General features: G+C 36.6%; 1 protein-coding gene across 1 annotated transcript in view; it reads left to right on the top strand.

The window, feature by feature from the left end:
• Positions 1 to 13,170, top strand: part of LOC119794268 (transducin-like enhancer protein 2) — a 38,693-nt gene that overhangs the window by 15,341 nt on the left and 10,182 nt on the right. Inside the window, exon 3 of the mRNA XM_038301730.1 lies at positions 805 to 868. Coding sequence (XP_038157658.1) covers positions 805 to 868 — 64 coding nt within the window. The remainder of the gene's footprint in view (positions 1 to 804; positions 869 to 13,170) is intronic.

Raw genomic sequence — 13,170 nt, 5'->3', positions numbered from 1 at the left:
AAATAGGTTATGTGGTCTTCAAGACAAACTTGGTACAAAACTTTTTAAACTTATTTCTGATGCAATCAAATATCAGCAAAGATTCAACAAAAGAGGATAATAATCTGCCTCAAGGTCTGCCTCTTTCATACATCTTGAACTTAAATCATGTGCAGGTTCTTTGGGAGTGATCATAACCGCCATAGTCTCTATGTTGTAGGGATATTTAAGAATGAAGATGTAAGAAGTGCTCTAAAAGTAGTTTTAATGCCATGCTATCTAATGCCTTTTTGTGTTTTGGTACACTTGAATGTTAGGTAAACAACTTTAAATGTATTCCCACTGTTTTTGCCAGTGATGAAAATGTATGCTAAATTATAATTGGTTTGAAAACATATAAAACTAATTCATGTATTAACAGCTAGTTGAACTGAAGGATTTTAGTGATAGAAAGATGAGGAGAGCTGTTTTTCTTGTTTTAGATTATCACTGCTTGCATTGAATTTGACACATTTGAAATTAAAGCAGGTATTTATTCTGGAGCCACTGCAGTGGGTTGATTACATAGCAGTGTACAGATGATGCATAATTACACAACAGGATACAGAGGCTTATGCAGAAGTGCAGTGAATTGTGGAGAAACCCTGATGAGGATTTTTGTCATGACGACGGTGTAATTCATTGTTGCACTCAAAAGGCCAGAAGTTGTCATCTGAGAATTTTGGAAGAAACTTTAAATGGGTAGAAACTCATTTTGTTTCTCCTGTGGAATTTATTACAAGATGGAAACAAACTGTGTGACTCAGATGTATTTGTGTTGTGCAGCCTGAAGCTGGAATGTGAAAAGCTGGCCAGTGAGAAGACGGAGATGCAGAGACACTACATCATGGTGAGTCCTCTTGGTTTTGGTGGACATGTGTAGGGTCAATTTGTTTAAGAAGAAAAAAAAACTGAATTACTGGTTAGACTTATGTTATCTGGAAGAATTAATGTCTTTGTGAGGGTTGTGATTACCTTTGTGTCAAACAGAGACAAGCTCAAGTAAAGGCAGTGCAAATTTTGTAAAAACAAAAGAAAATACATTTTCAACATCCTTTATTTATGCTCCAAAGTCCTCCAATGTTAGCAGAACATTTTTCCCCCTAAGCTTGTAACTTACATTACTCACAATAGTGTGGTGCATCTTTTTATCTTCCATTTCTCATTTCTGCTTCAAACCCCTTATATTAGTATTTCAATCAGTGTCTGTAGCCTTTGTTCTCCTTTCCTGCACCAACAACCTGAGCTCCCTGTGTCAGTTTGTTTAAGAAACTAAAGGCTCACTTCCGTTAAAAGCCTTCGTCTGTGGTACAAAACCCACACCGAGCCAACCAGAATACGATATGCACCATCTGCTAAGCTGCTCACATTTCATAAACCTGGGAGAGCAGGAAGGATCAGGGCTGTAAGCTAGATAGACACACAGATGGGTAGACAGAAAGAGGAAGATGGAGAGAGGCACGCAGAAACTAGGAGAGTGTGAGGAAAAAAGCGAGAAGAAAAATGGTCAGTCAGACAAAATGATACAGAGTCACTTTGAAAAACAACAGATCAGATGATGTCATACACACATACCCTGAAAAACACAGCTAGATATATATCTATATGTACAGCAGATAGATTATAGATAGATAGATAGATAGATAGATAGATAGATAAATTATCTGATGATTAAAGTTCTATTTCAGTGGAAACAAACTTTCTATTAACCCTATATGGCACATTCAGTTTAACACAAGTTTCTACTGCTTCCTGCTGCTCGACAGTGTTTGAATTTATATGGACTTTACTATATGTATTTTTTAATAATATGTGGGTGAATTCATTCTTTTAGGTGATCTGTTTATTGTCTGGCAGTATGTAATCATTCTGCTCTGACATGTAAAGGAGTGTTACTATGCCGACAAACCCTATTTCGCTATGTACCTGAAATAATTAATCATTGCAGACTTTACTTTTTTCCCAGCAAATTAAATATTTTTGTAATGTCTCACCTGTCTGATTTCCTGCTGTTGGAGGATCGGCTTTGTTCTGCAAAACTTAACTATATAAACAGATTTTGGATATAATCCGTTGCAAGTGTGAGAAAATCCTCTCATTGAAATAAAACATTTTACAATAGCACAGTGATTACAATCAGTACTGGCTTAGCCCTCAAAGCAAAACAACTAAAAGGCTGTGGGGGGAAAAAAAATCATGCTTTGTGTTCTTGGGAATCTGGCGACGTTTATCAAATTGAAGGGTCTTGGTTTAAATGTTTTAATGAAGGAAGTTAAAGTGCAAAGAAAACGTCTGCATTGTGTGTCGGCTCAACTACTCGTCTTTGTTGTTTTTTAGTTTCTGGGCTCAAGTTTTTTGCACCATGATCAGTTGAACTCAATTTGCATTTCAAGAGAGGAAAACTCTGTTGCAATAGTGAGTAGAGCCAGCACTGTTTATGACAAGTAAAAATAAAATACTTTTTTGAGAATATGTGCTTTTATAATTAAATTTCTGTCTCAATCAGGGTTTTTTGTTTCAGTCAGCTGAGATTAGGGGTTTGCATTTATTGAGTCCCAGCCTGGTAGGCACTGTAATGCTTTCAAACCTTTGTCCATTACACTGACAGGTATTCTGTCACAAACTGAGTTACTGAGGCTCAGGTTGGGACAGCTCTTGGGGTTTCATCACACAGGGACAGTAGGAAGAAGCCAACTGCAAAGTTCTGACATCTATACCCCTCAACTGACATGCTGCATGTAACAAAAATGTTTGCACATTAGATAATACACTATAGTGCTAGACTGATTTTTTGGCTCATGTATTTGCTATTTTGGTATGATCTATTCATATCTCAGTCAAAACACTGAGTTCTAGTCAATCACTTTAAACACATTTATATAACACAATATTTTTCTGCTTGATTCATTCAGTGCTCCGCTTTAGCTATTGTAAAAATTTACTCACCAGATCCTCAGGTAAACTCTGCACAGTCCTCTCCCATATCAAGGTGTCATAACATTACATGGAGCTCCCAGTTTCATTACATCAACAGTATATTGTCCATGGTTTGTTTTACAGTGTTGCAGATTAGTCAGAAAGAAATATTGGCTGTGAGAGAACTTGGCCACATGGCTTGATGGAACTATGGGTGCAGCTGACATGAAACTACACACATACATCAAAGGCTGTCTTCACTCTGGGAGTTAAATGCTTATAATTTAGAAAGCTGTTTGGGATTTCTCCAGTTTTGTAAAATAAATATGAAGTTAAAGCTCAAAATTACTTGTGACTCTTGTAGATTTTAGTATAAAGTCATATTTTTTATCTTGTTATTTCTAACTGAAAGCAATATTAAAGTGTATGGAGCGGCCCAACTAGAGTCCGAACTTAAAGATTAGGATCATGGCACTGAGGGTGTCCAACCGCACTTGTCACCAAAAATAAAATAGTCAAAATACCAACAAAAACTTGTCGAGTATTTTATAAATTATAAGGGGTTTGTTTGGTGTAATGGCAATAATCCTTTCTGTATGTAATAAGGAGAAGGGTACAAGTATGTTTTAATATTTCAATTTTATTAGAATATAAATAAAAAAACAATGACTACTTTATTTATTTTATATTTAGTTTGAGTTATATATGTTATATGTGCAACTTTAACTGCAAAAAAAAAATAAATAGAAAAGACAAGCATTTTTTTTTTTTACCTTCATTCACTATTCAGTCCTGTCAGTGGTTAAAAGGATTTTTGGACATTTATTGTTAAGGAAAAATAGTGAAATACATGTTTTCATCTCTATGCTAACACTGTTCCACAACTGAGCTCTACCAACAAACAAGCTTCTCTGTTTATAACATTCTTTTGGCCTTTGTTACAATAATCTTACATTCATCTTTTAGACTTAATTTTTTTTGTGCAGTGCAGAATGTTTTTCAACATCTGGCATTACCTTTATCCACATATGTGCTTCTTTAACTGTTAATTTAACTTTTTGGATGAAGGAAAATAATTGTAATTTTTAATCTATGAAGTATATGATTTTTATATTTAGCCTTTCGTGTAATTGTTAGACATAAGCAATTTTCATAGAATAAGAAAAGAAGGGGGGCAGAAGTTCAGTGACCAATCCATAAAACCTAATCATTAAAGCTGATCAGATGGATTGAAATACCGTAATAAAAAATCCAAATTCCTATTTCTTTATTCTTTTCCTCTATTTAGTCGACATAGTAGGAAAAAAGGGTTTAGGACTGATGTTTAGAAACACTGTCTTCTCTTGTCACATGTGCTCCATTAGGTTTTACTGAATTACTGTGTGGAACAAATGGTCTGGACAACTCTTCCACCTGTGATTGTACAACAGAACATGTTTCTCTCTTTTTATATAGTCATGAATGTCTGCTGTCATCAAATCAAACTCCTTATGATAATATAGAAAAGGTCCTGGCTTATGTGACCATTGCTCTGCTGGTAAATGCTGCATCCTTAGGTTCATTGCAGGGTTGTAATAGTTCTCCATGGCAGGAGGTCATAGAACTGCAGATGCTGATGACATATTCATGTAGGTTAGCAAGGCAGACGTTTAGAACCCCAGGCTGTATTATTTCAACAAGGGCTCACTGTGGTGAACTGGATGGTTAACACAGTGCTCTGCTACTTCATAGGCATGGCTTCAAAATGAGAGGGAGGGAAAGAAAATGAGAGAGAGGAGCTCAAAGGGAAAGATAGCTGCAGAGAAATAAAAAGCTGCTCAGAGTGTCAGACAGAAAAAAGAAGCTACTGAGGGACAGAGGGAAGGGTACAAAGGAAAGAAGAGATAAAAAGAATAAAGAGGGAATGGAGGAGAGTGATCGATATGACTAAGATGAACACGGAAAAAGAGAAGGAATAAAAAGGAAATTCTGGGCGATGGGAGAAAAGATGGAGGGAGGAATAAAAAGATCCTGCAGAGGGACGAAATGGAGAGAATGCAACCCAGAGAGTAGGAGAAAGAGATAGCTGTGTGCTAGTGTGGGGGTGCATGAACTAAAAGAGAGAGGGTGCATGCACAGACACATAAATAATGTGAAGCAACAACGGACTCGCTGCGCCCACAGAGGAGATAACCCAGAAGGCTATATTTAGCTTGTTAGTCCTGTCATCCACTGAGGCCTGTTTCCACAGGCTGGAGGTCTGCTCACCATGCTGCATGGCTCCTGGTTTTACTATTCATCACTGCTAAGCCCCTAAATATACTGGGCTGGAACGTGGAGCCATAGTTTTATGTGATTATGTGCAACCTGTGCATATTAATGTTTTTATGTAAGACTAACCAGCTAACTAAGAGGATCATATAGGTCTTAATAATTATATATATTCTTAATATAAAGTGGCTGATTATAATAAGATGTAAAATTCAGAGAGACAGAAGAGTCTGAGTGGATTAGCTTTGTTTTCTACCTACAGCAATTGCTGTTTCCTTTCAGCCCTATTCTTTGTTCAAGGCTGTAGAAATCAGTACATATCCTGCTGCTGTCTGCACATTTTCACCTAATTTCCAACAACTCCACTAGAGACCTGCATAGAAATCACCACAGCACTCTTATAATTATCACAAACAAAACATTGGTTTTAAACTGATTCACCATAATATTTAAATCCCAAAGATTTAAAGGAGATGGCAGCACAGCAGCAGTAAAGTCTTGCGTCAGCGAGCCAATGATTGGGCTATAGTCTGCTCCAAACGTTAGATTATTGTTTTGGTTTTTCCAAAGCCAGAGCTACCTTGATAGCACATAATTGCATCCCTTAAACTTGTCTTCCCCTTTGGTTTGATATTCCCACAGATCTCTCATGATTTTCTGTAGATGGCAAACCATATTAATCTGGGACTGCTCTGATCAAATCTGTTTGAGGAACAGAGGGACGCTTAGCAGAACCTTCTAAGCTGAATGGGCGAAGCGACACCTACATAGCCCACCTACCAAAGTTTGATATTAGCCAATCATGGTTACACATAAAATAGCAACAGATGTCATGAGAAACCAGCACAACTTATGCTCTGATGCTCTTGCTGTTCTACTTTCAAAGAGAAAATTGTGGATTCTGAAAAAAACAAATGTGATAGCAGCAGCTGCACATAAGTTCTGTGCAGCCATGTTTATTTTGCTTGTGGGCTCACCAGCTTTTGCTTTCTTGTACTTGTACATGTCATCTTCCGCTTATCTGGGACTGGGTCATAAGGGCAGCAGTCTCAGCAGAAACGACCAGACTTCTCTCTTCCCAGACCCCTCATCCAGTTCTGCTTTCCCAATCTAGCCAAGAGACATAGTCCCTACAGCGTGTCCTGGGCCCTCCCCTGGGGCTCCCAGTGTAAGACAGCTGTGGATGTGGAGGAGAAGTGGATCTGCTCTGATCCTCTCCCAGAGATCGCAGATTCCAATAGCTACAATGAGGTCTTGCTTTCATCACAGCTGTATTTCCTGCTTTAAACTTAATACTGTAACATAATTCGTTGACCCGGTTTGAGCTGGTCTCAAATGGTAAAAGCAGAAGTCAGAAAAGCTGAATTCTCATATGTTTCTCAGATGTTCTTGCACAAATACTGCAAGAATTCATCCTGCAAGGTCAAGGTTAGAAGGCTGCAGGGCTTGGAGAACTGCTGTCAGTATACGGTTCAATGCTAATCTCATTATTCCTGTAAAGTCTGGTCTTTATATCATAGTTTATAAATGTTGTTTTAAACAACCTTTGCTCTTTTTTTTTTTGCTTAACCATGCTGACCTGCATTTCCCAACGCTGATCAGCAATTGTAAAAAGCTGAAAACAGAAATTACACGTACAATTTTAACCTGAATCTATAAACATCAGCTTGACACACTAAAATGTAATGGTGTCTTTAAATGCATTAGCAGTCAGCTTCAAATCAGCGGATGTTGACCTATGATCACTGTATAACAGATAATAAAACACTAACAAAATTGAGATGACAATTAGCTTGTGTTATTCTGCTGCGGATTTAATGTATTTTCTAAAAATATTGTTGAAGCTTAATGTTTTTACATTTTTTTTACATAATCAGGATTTATTTTAACATGGCAATCAAAACATTCAGTTAGAGTTTTTCATTTCCGCTAGGTTGTTTCATTTACTGTACTAACAGTGAGATGCTCTGAGTAAACCTTGGCCCTGGTTTAAAAAACACACAATGAGAGACTTTTAATTGTGGGACAAATGACTGGAAAGTTAGTTTTAAAAGTAGATAACATTTCTGATTTATGGTTGTTACAGTAGGTATGTATTATGTTTTATTTATTTTGTAAACATATTTGAGAAATGCAGACAATAACTTATCACATTTTTGTCTGAGTTATGATCATTATTTCTCAAAATAAATAGTTATTTATATCTAGTAGGCTTATAGTAATAAACTATAGGCACTAAGCAGTTTTATTGGTAAAGAGCATTATATTACATATCTGATGATGAGAGGGACTGTGATGTGTCCAAAACTGATAAGACTTAAGCTTAACTCTTAAGGTGATGAAAAAGCTACAGAAAACCAGTATTCTTTTTTTTTTTTTTTAACAGTGTACGGTGTTAAATGTATTTGCTAGATGTTTATTTATTAGATTCAGTTTGTGTTCCTTCACATCTTTTATTTTACCTCTGTATTTAGCTATTTGAACTTTTTTCATTTCACACTAGAACTGATAACGCCTGCGCAGATGGTCTCTGTCTGCTGTGTTGCAGCAGTGCAACACCACAGCCAGGTCTAGATGTGATGTATGTCTGTGTGTGTACCTGTCAAGCCATCAGAGTGAGGACCATTTTGCCAATTTTACCATCACAATGAGGACCTGTTGTTGTAAAGTGAAGACATTTTGCTGGTCGTCACAAGCTATTTTGTTAATGGTTAGGTTTGGGGCTAAGGTGTCAATTGGGTTAGGGTGAGTTATGCATTGTAATGGTTAATTTTTTTGGTTAGGGCATAGAAAGGGTTGAAAATGACTGAAAATCAATGGAAGTCAACACAAGGTCCTCACTACATATAGCAGAACATGTGTGTGTGTGTGTTTTAGACCTTTTAATTGCACATCTTTTGAATAGCAGATATGTTATATACAGCTTCTACTACAGTCATTGGGAAGAATCATGTAATAACCTTTCGTTTTTGGACGGTGGGGGTATTTACCGTAAACAGACACATGGATCAGGTCATACACATTGTGACTGTCTGTGTCTGCTTTTCCTGTCTGGTTGTTATATTTATAATTCATGGCTCTCAGATTTCACAGCTCTTCTGGAATTTTGCAGTGTATTTTTAAATAAGGCTGCATTGTAGCCCTTGCTAATGAGGAGGGCAGAGATGTGCAATGAGGGGGTTACACAAAGTGCTAGACTTTTGACTTTTGGAGAGTTATGTCCCGCCTGTTAGATGTTTTTTGTTTTAGAAAGAGCAAATGGATTGGCTTTGAGGCGCTGTCCTCAGTGTTTTGCTCCAGTAAAGCTTCTAGTTTAAACCTGATTGCCTTTTTTTTTCAATTCACCAAAAAGTATGTTTTAGGTCTAGAATGTAGGGACTGTCAAAATATGGTAAGGACTTTTGTTCTGCAGCCCTCCTCACATCCTTACCATCAAACAAACTACTAAACTCTCAGGATAGGGAAGACTGCCTGGTTCCTTTAACACGGAGAATAAAAAAGACATATCCACTGGAGGGTGACAGCTCACCGTCGGGGGTCACATTAGGTGGTCTCTGCATCACTCCGTTGGACGTGTGTGTTTGCCTCAAAGTGCCCTGCAGGGAAGCTGCAGGGGTCCAGTGTTAATAAAAGACATAGTTGCTTGCATGAGGCAAAATATTGTTGCTCTAATTTTTAAATCCCAAAAAAATTTAATGAAATATGTTGTATTAGTGTACATATCCTAGAACTATGTTTATTTTTACCTCTGTAGTGTGAAAAGAAACAATATTTAATGGCATGCAATTAACCAACAAATATTGTTTGTGATTATAATGTCACAGCTAAGCTTTGCAAAACTTTATGCAGTTGAAATGTATAAATTATAAAAGTACAAAGACTAATTCCTGCAGCTCCTTACTTTCCAGCTTTATGTAAAACCTATTCTTGTAAACCAGCACAAATTCAACTATCATTAGTTTTTTTCAGTTTTGTGGGATTGGGTGACCATAAGAATATTTTTAAAATGATAGCAAACACATAACAATACATTCAGACAAGCTGGATTTTTACACGAAATATTTTGAGAAGGAAAACATGAAACTGAATCTTATCCGGCTTTAGGAGGGTCCTTATCAGTGATCCTAAAGACTCACTGCTGCATGTTTTATCCGTTTTTTCCATTTAATAAAGCCTGACTTACACTAATAGCGTGCTAGCTCGGTTATAAATCTAGGCTGCTGTAATTATATTTAACAGTGTCTGATCTCTTCTATTTGACTACATTAATGAATAAAAGAAATAAAATTTAAAAAAAGGATGCGCAAATTTGAATTATATCTACTTTGTCTAAACATTTGATTAAATGTTTGATGCCATTAAACTTATCACTGTACCTATTGGGAGGTTCTGATTTTATTTCACTTGTGGTACAAACCTGGCATTGAGCTGGCTTTCTAAAACCGGGAGCAAATTTAGAAATTTAAAACACTGGAACACTGAATCTTAATATTTGTCTGTTCTACACATCCCCAAAGCATTTTTAATTTAATTTAAAAGTTTTTCCTTTTTGGAAGTCTCACTTGTATCCAAATTTTAATAACTTAGCTGTTGATTAATGTTAAAAGTTTGTGGTGACCCTGTGCAGTTTCTTAAGTGGATAACACCAGTGCGAACCAACCCTTGAAACTTTAATGGACCAGGGAGCCATTCTAGAGCGTAGCAACATTTAGCGACCACCAGGTTTATCTGGACTCAGGAGCTGTTTGTTTATTGTGTGAATGTTTGCATGGGCAGTCTACCAAAAGCAGGATGTGAGAATCGAATGAAAGAGCAGCCAATCTGATAAAAAAAAGAAAAGGTGGCTTTCCTTCTATTTCATTTATTCTCACTCAATGCAATATTTGAGCAATACTACGATCTAGTCAATCTGTAGCATCCAGTCAATATTGCGAAGGCCAGAACTAGTGGCTAAATAATTTGAAAGTGCTGTCAAACATAAGAGCTACTGTAGGTAGAAACAAATAAACAGTGTTACTATTGCATTTCCACCGTTGCACAGCTCATTACATACATTTCCTTTGTTAGCATTTCCAAGATTAAAATAAAAAATAAAATAATACAAAAATATTTCACATTTACAAAACTTGTTCCCCAATTAATCAAAGCTTTTTCACTGTGAATCTTTTCAGACTTTTTCTTTTGTCTTTTTTCTCCAATCGTCAAACTAATTTCAGTTACCATACTTCCAGTTTCTATAAATACCCAAATTAAAATAGTGCTAATTTGCTCTGTCTGAGTTTACACAATCCATTGCATCTGTACCCTAAAATTAGCAACATAGCAGAAACGGAAGGTCTGAGTTTTGCATTATTACTGATGCTTGGACCACACCTATATGGGAGGATATTTAAACCAGATGTGGATCTGGGTTCGAAATAAACCACTGGTAAATATATGCAATATTAATCTGTAAGTATTAGGCTTTTTTTTTAGCCTATTGCTCACAGGCTATCAAATCTAACAGGCAGCTAGCTATGCTCAACCAACAACACAGGGTCCAAAAATAGGGTTAATAAAGCAAATGAGATATGGACTCTCCAACGCAGCAGAGGCTGCAGAAAGAATCAGTCCTGGCAGACTTCGGTTAGTTTTGTAAACTTATGGTGGGATGTTGGAGCTGCAGGGCATGCATGGAGCTGTGGCTACAGTTTATTATGATTATTGTGGCCAATAGTTGGCCATGACACATTTCTCTGCAAAGTATTTGGCTTCTTTACTTTGCCAAAGTCAAATTTCTTTGTCAAAATTCTAGATAATGTAACACCTGGATTATTGCAGACATTAACAATGGTTTTACAGAACCTTCTTTTATGGGTGTTGTTGGATCATGGGTAATTCCTGAACATCCTAACCAACTTTTGTATAATGGGGGGATAAAATTTGGCTATTTTGGTCAAATTTTTTATGCCTTGACAGATTAGATTGTTCCCTCAAAGATCCCATACAGACATAAAAAAAGGTATGGTTATTTTTCTAGACAGGAGACTTTACCAAAGCTCTTACACTACATTTAGTCTTTCACCAATCTACGCACACTGATGATGGCAAGCTACATGGTAGCCACTGCTGCCCTGGGGCTCACTGACAGAAGCAAGGTTTGTGCTGGAAAAACAAATCAATTAAACAAGCTCACCACTTTTTTACAAGTTGACTGATCCAATATGTAACCAGCAGAATTCTAAAAGTTACTGATATCTATGAGACATTTTGGATTTTTCTTCACCATGCTAAATAACATTTAACCATATTAATTGTGCTGTAATTAGATATTTTAGTCTATTTATATGATTTTAATATATATGAATTAGAGATGAGAATTAGCTAGTGAATTAATTTTCTTTTATGCAGTTCTTATTTTTAGAAAATATTTTAGTTGTTTATTGTATCAATTTTTGCAGTGAAAGAAGAATGAATCAGTAAAGCATTAGAACAATGTGATATTGTGTGTATACTTAAACGTCCAAACACTATATAATCTATCGCAGTGGGAAAACTACAGGTCTTTTTTTTCTTTTTAAGTTTTACAGAGAAATTATCTCTGATTTCTACAAAAAAAAAAAAAAGCGGCACTGTATTTTCTCCAGACATTATTAAAACAGTTGTACTTTGTGTGTGCTTATGCTTTCTCTATGTACGGCCCATCAGGCAGGGGAAAATGTGTGTGTTTGTGTCTGTGTGTGTGTGGATTAATGCAGTGCTCTCAGCCTCTTACTCCTCTCCCAGCTCATCTGTCTGATTCAGGCTGACACACTGTGTTCTCCTCTGTAACATTACAGTCACAGACTGCTTAGGGAGGGGGGAGCATAAGATGGGGTGCAGCTGGGAGGGGTGGTGGTAGGAGAGAGAAAAAAAACAGATGAAAGACATATGAGGGAAGGGGACACAATGGCACTGACGCAGACTGGAGAAAAATTATGAGGAGAAAAATGAGGACATTTACAAAGAGAGAGAGAAGAGAGAACACAGAAGAAAGACACAAAGGGCACATTCTTTATTCTAGAGTAAATAAAGCTTAGGAGATAAGAGAAGAAATCAAAGTGATCTAAGATAGCCGAGAAGAAGAGGTCAGAGGTTGAACGAGGATTGCTTTTGCTGAGCTAAATGTTGCTCCGCCATCCAACTGTGGACGATGGTCCTGGGGATTAAAGTATGGCTAGAGGTAGGGGAGGACTGAGCAGGTTTTAAGAGCCTTAAACCTGTCTCAACTGTTTGAAGGTGAAAAACAAAATATCTTTAAAGATGGACTGGGTCTCCTGTAGGGAACATGCTATGGATGCAAGCTCATTTCTAAACTTAAAGCTCAGATTTAAGTTTAGCACTTACCGGTCTATCTGCACTGAGCTCTCATCAAAAAGGCTGCAAGAAAAGCCGCAAAGGCTGAATGTCAGTGGATTTAGTCATCACCAACTAAAGAAGTCAGATTTTCCCAATGTAGACTAAAAAGCAGGAAATGTTTTTCCTAAATGACACATTTGTTCTGTTTCTTGTTTATTTGCATGAATGATGTTTTTGTTGAAATATTGTTATACTTTGAATTAAGGATAAAAGGCTTCATTACTATGAGCCAAATGCTTCTCTATGCAGTGATCGGCTCAAGATGCAGCACACCAGCACACTGTTTACTCATTCAGTTTATGTAGCAACTTTAGCAAAACAAAAGGATAGTGTTTGTATTTAATGTACTCTAGTATATAAACAGTATTTTCTCTTAATCTTGTCAAATGGTTGAAGACTAAAGACATTTCATTGCAGGGATTTGATATTTCCTGACAAGTGTTTCAATCTAACCATCATCAATAATTATTATACATAAATATTGTTTTGGTTTGTATTTCAAACCTAGTTAATGAATGTATCAATGTAAAAGTAGTACACTATATGTCAGTGCACTGGTTAACTCTGAATTTTCAAATTACCCTGATTCCTTTGACTTGTCACATAAAG

Source organism: Cyprinodon tularosa, unplaced genomic scaffold (genome assembly GCF_016077235.1).
Source record: "Cyprinodon tularosa strain WSP-4 unplaced genomic scaffold, ASM1607723v1 ctg473, whole genome shotgun sequence".
Taxonomy (NCBI): Eukaryota; Metazoa; Chordata; class Actinopteri; order Cyprinodontiformes; family Cyprinodontidae; genus Cyprinodon; species Cyprinodon tularosa.
The sequence above is the reverse complement of the archived record's forward strand: the minus strand, read 5'-3'. Positions and strand labels throughout refer to the sequence as shown.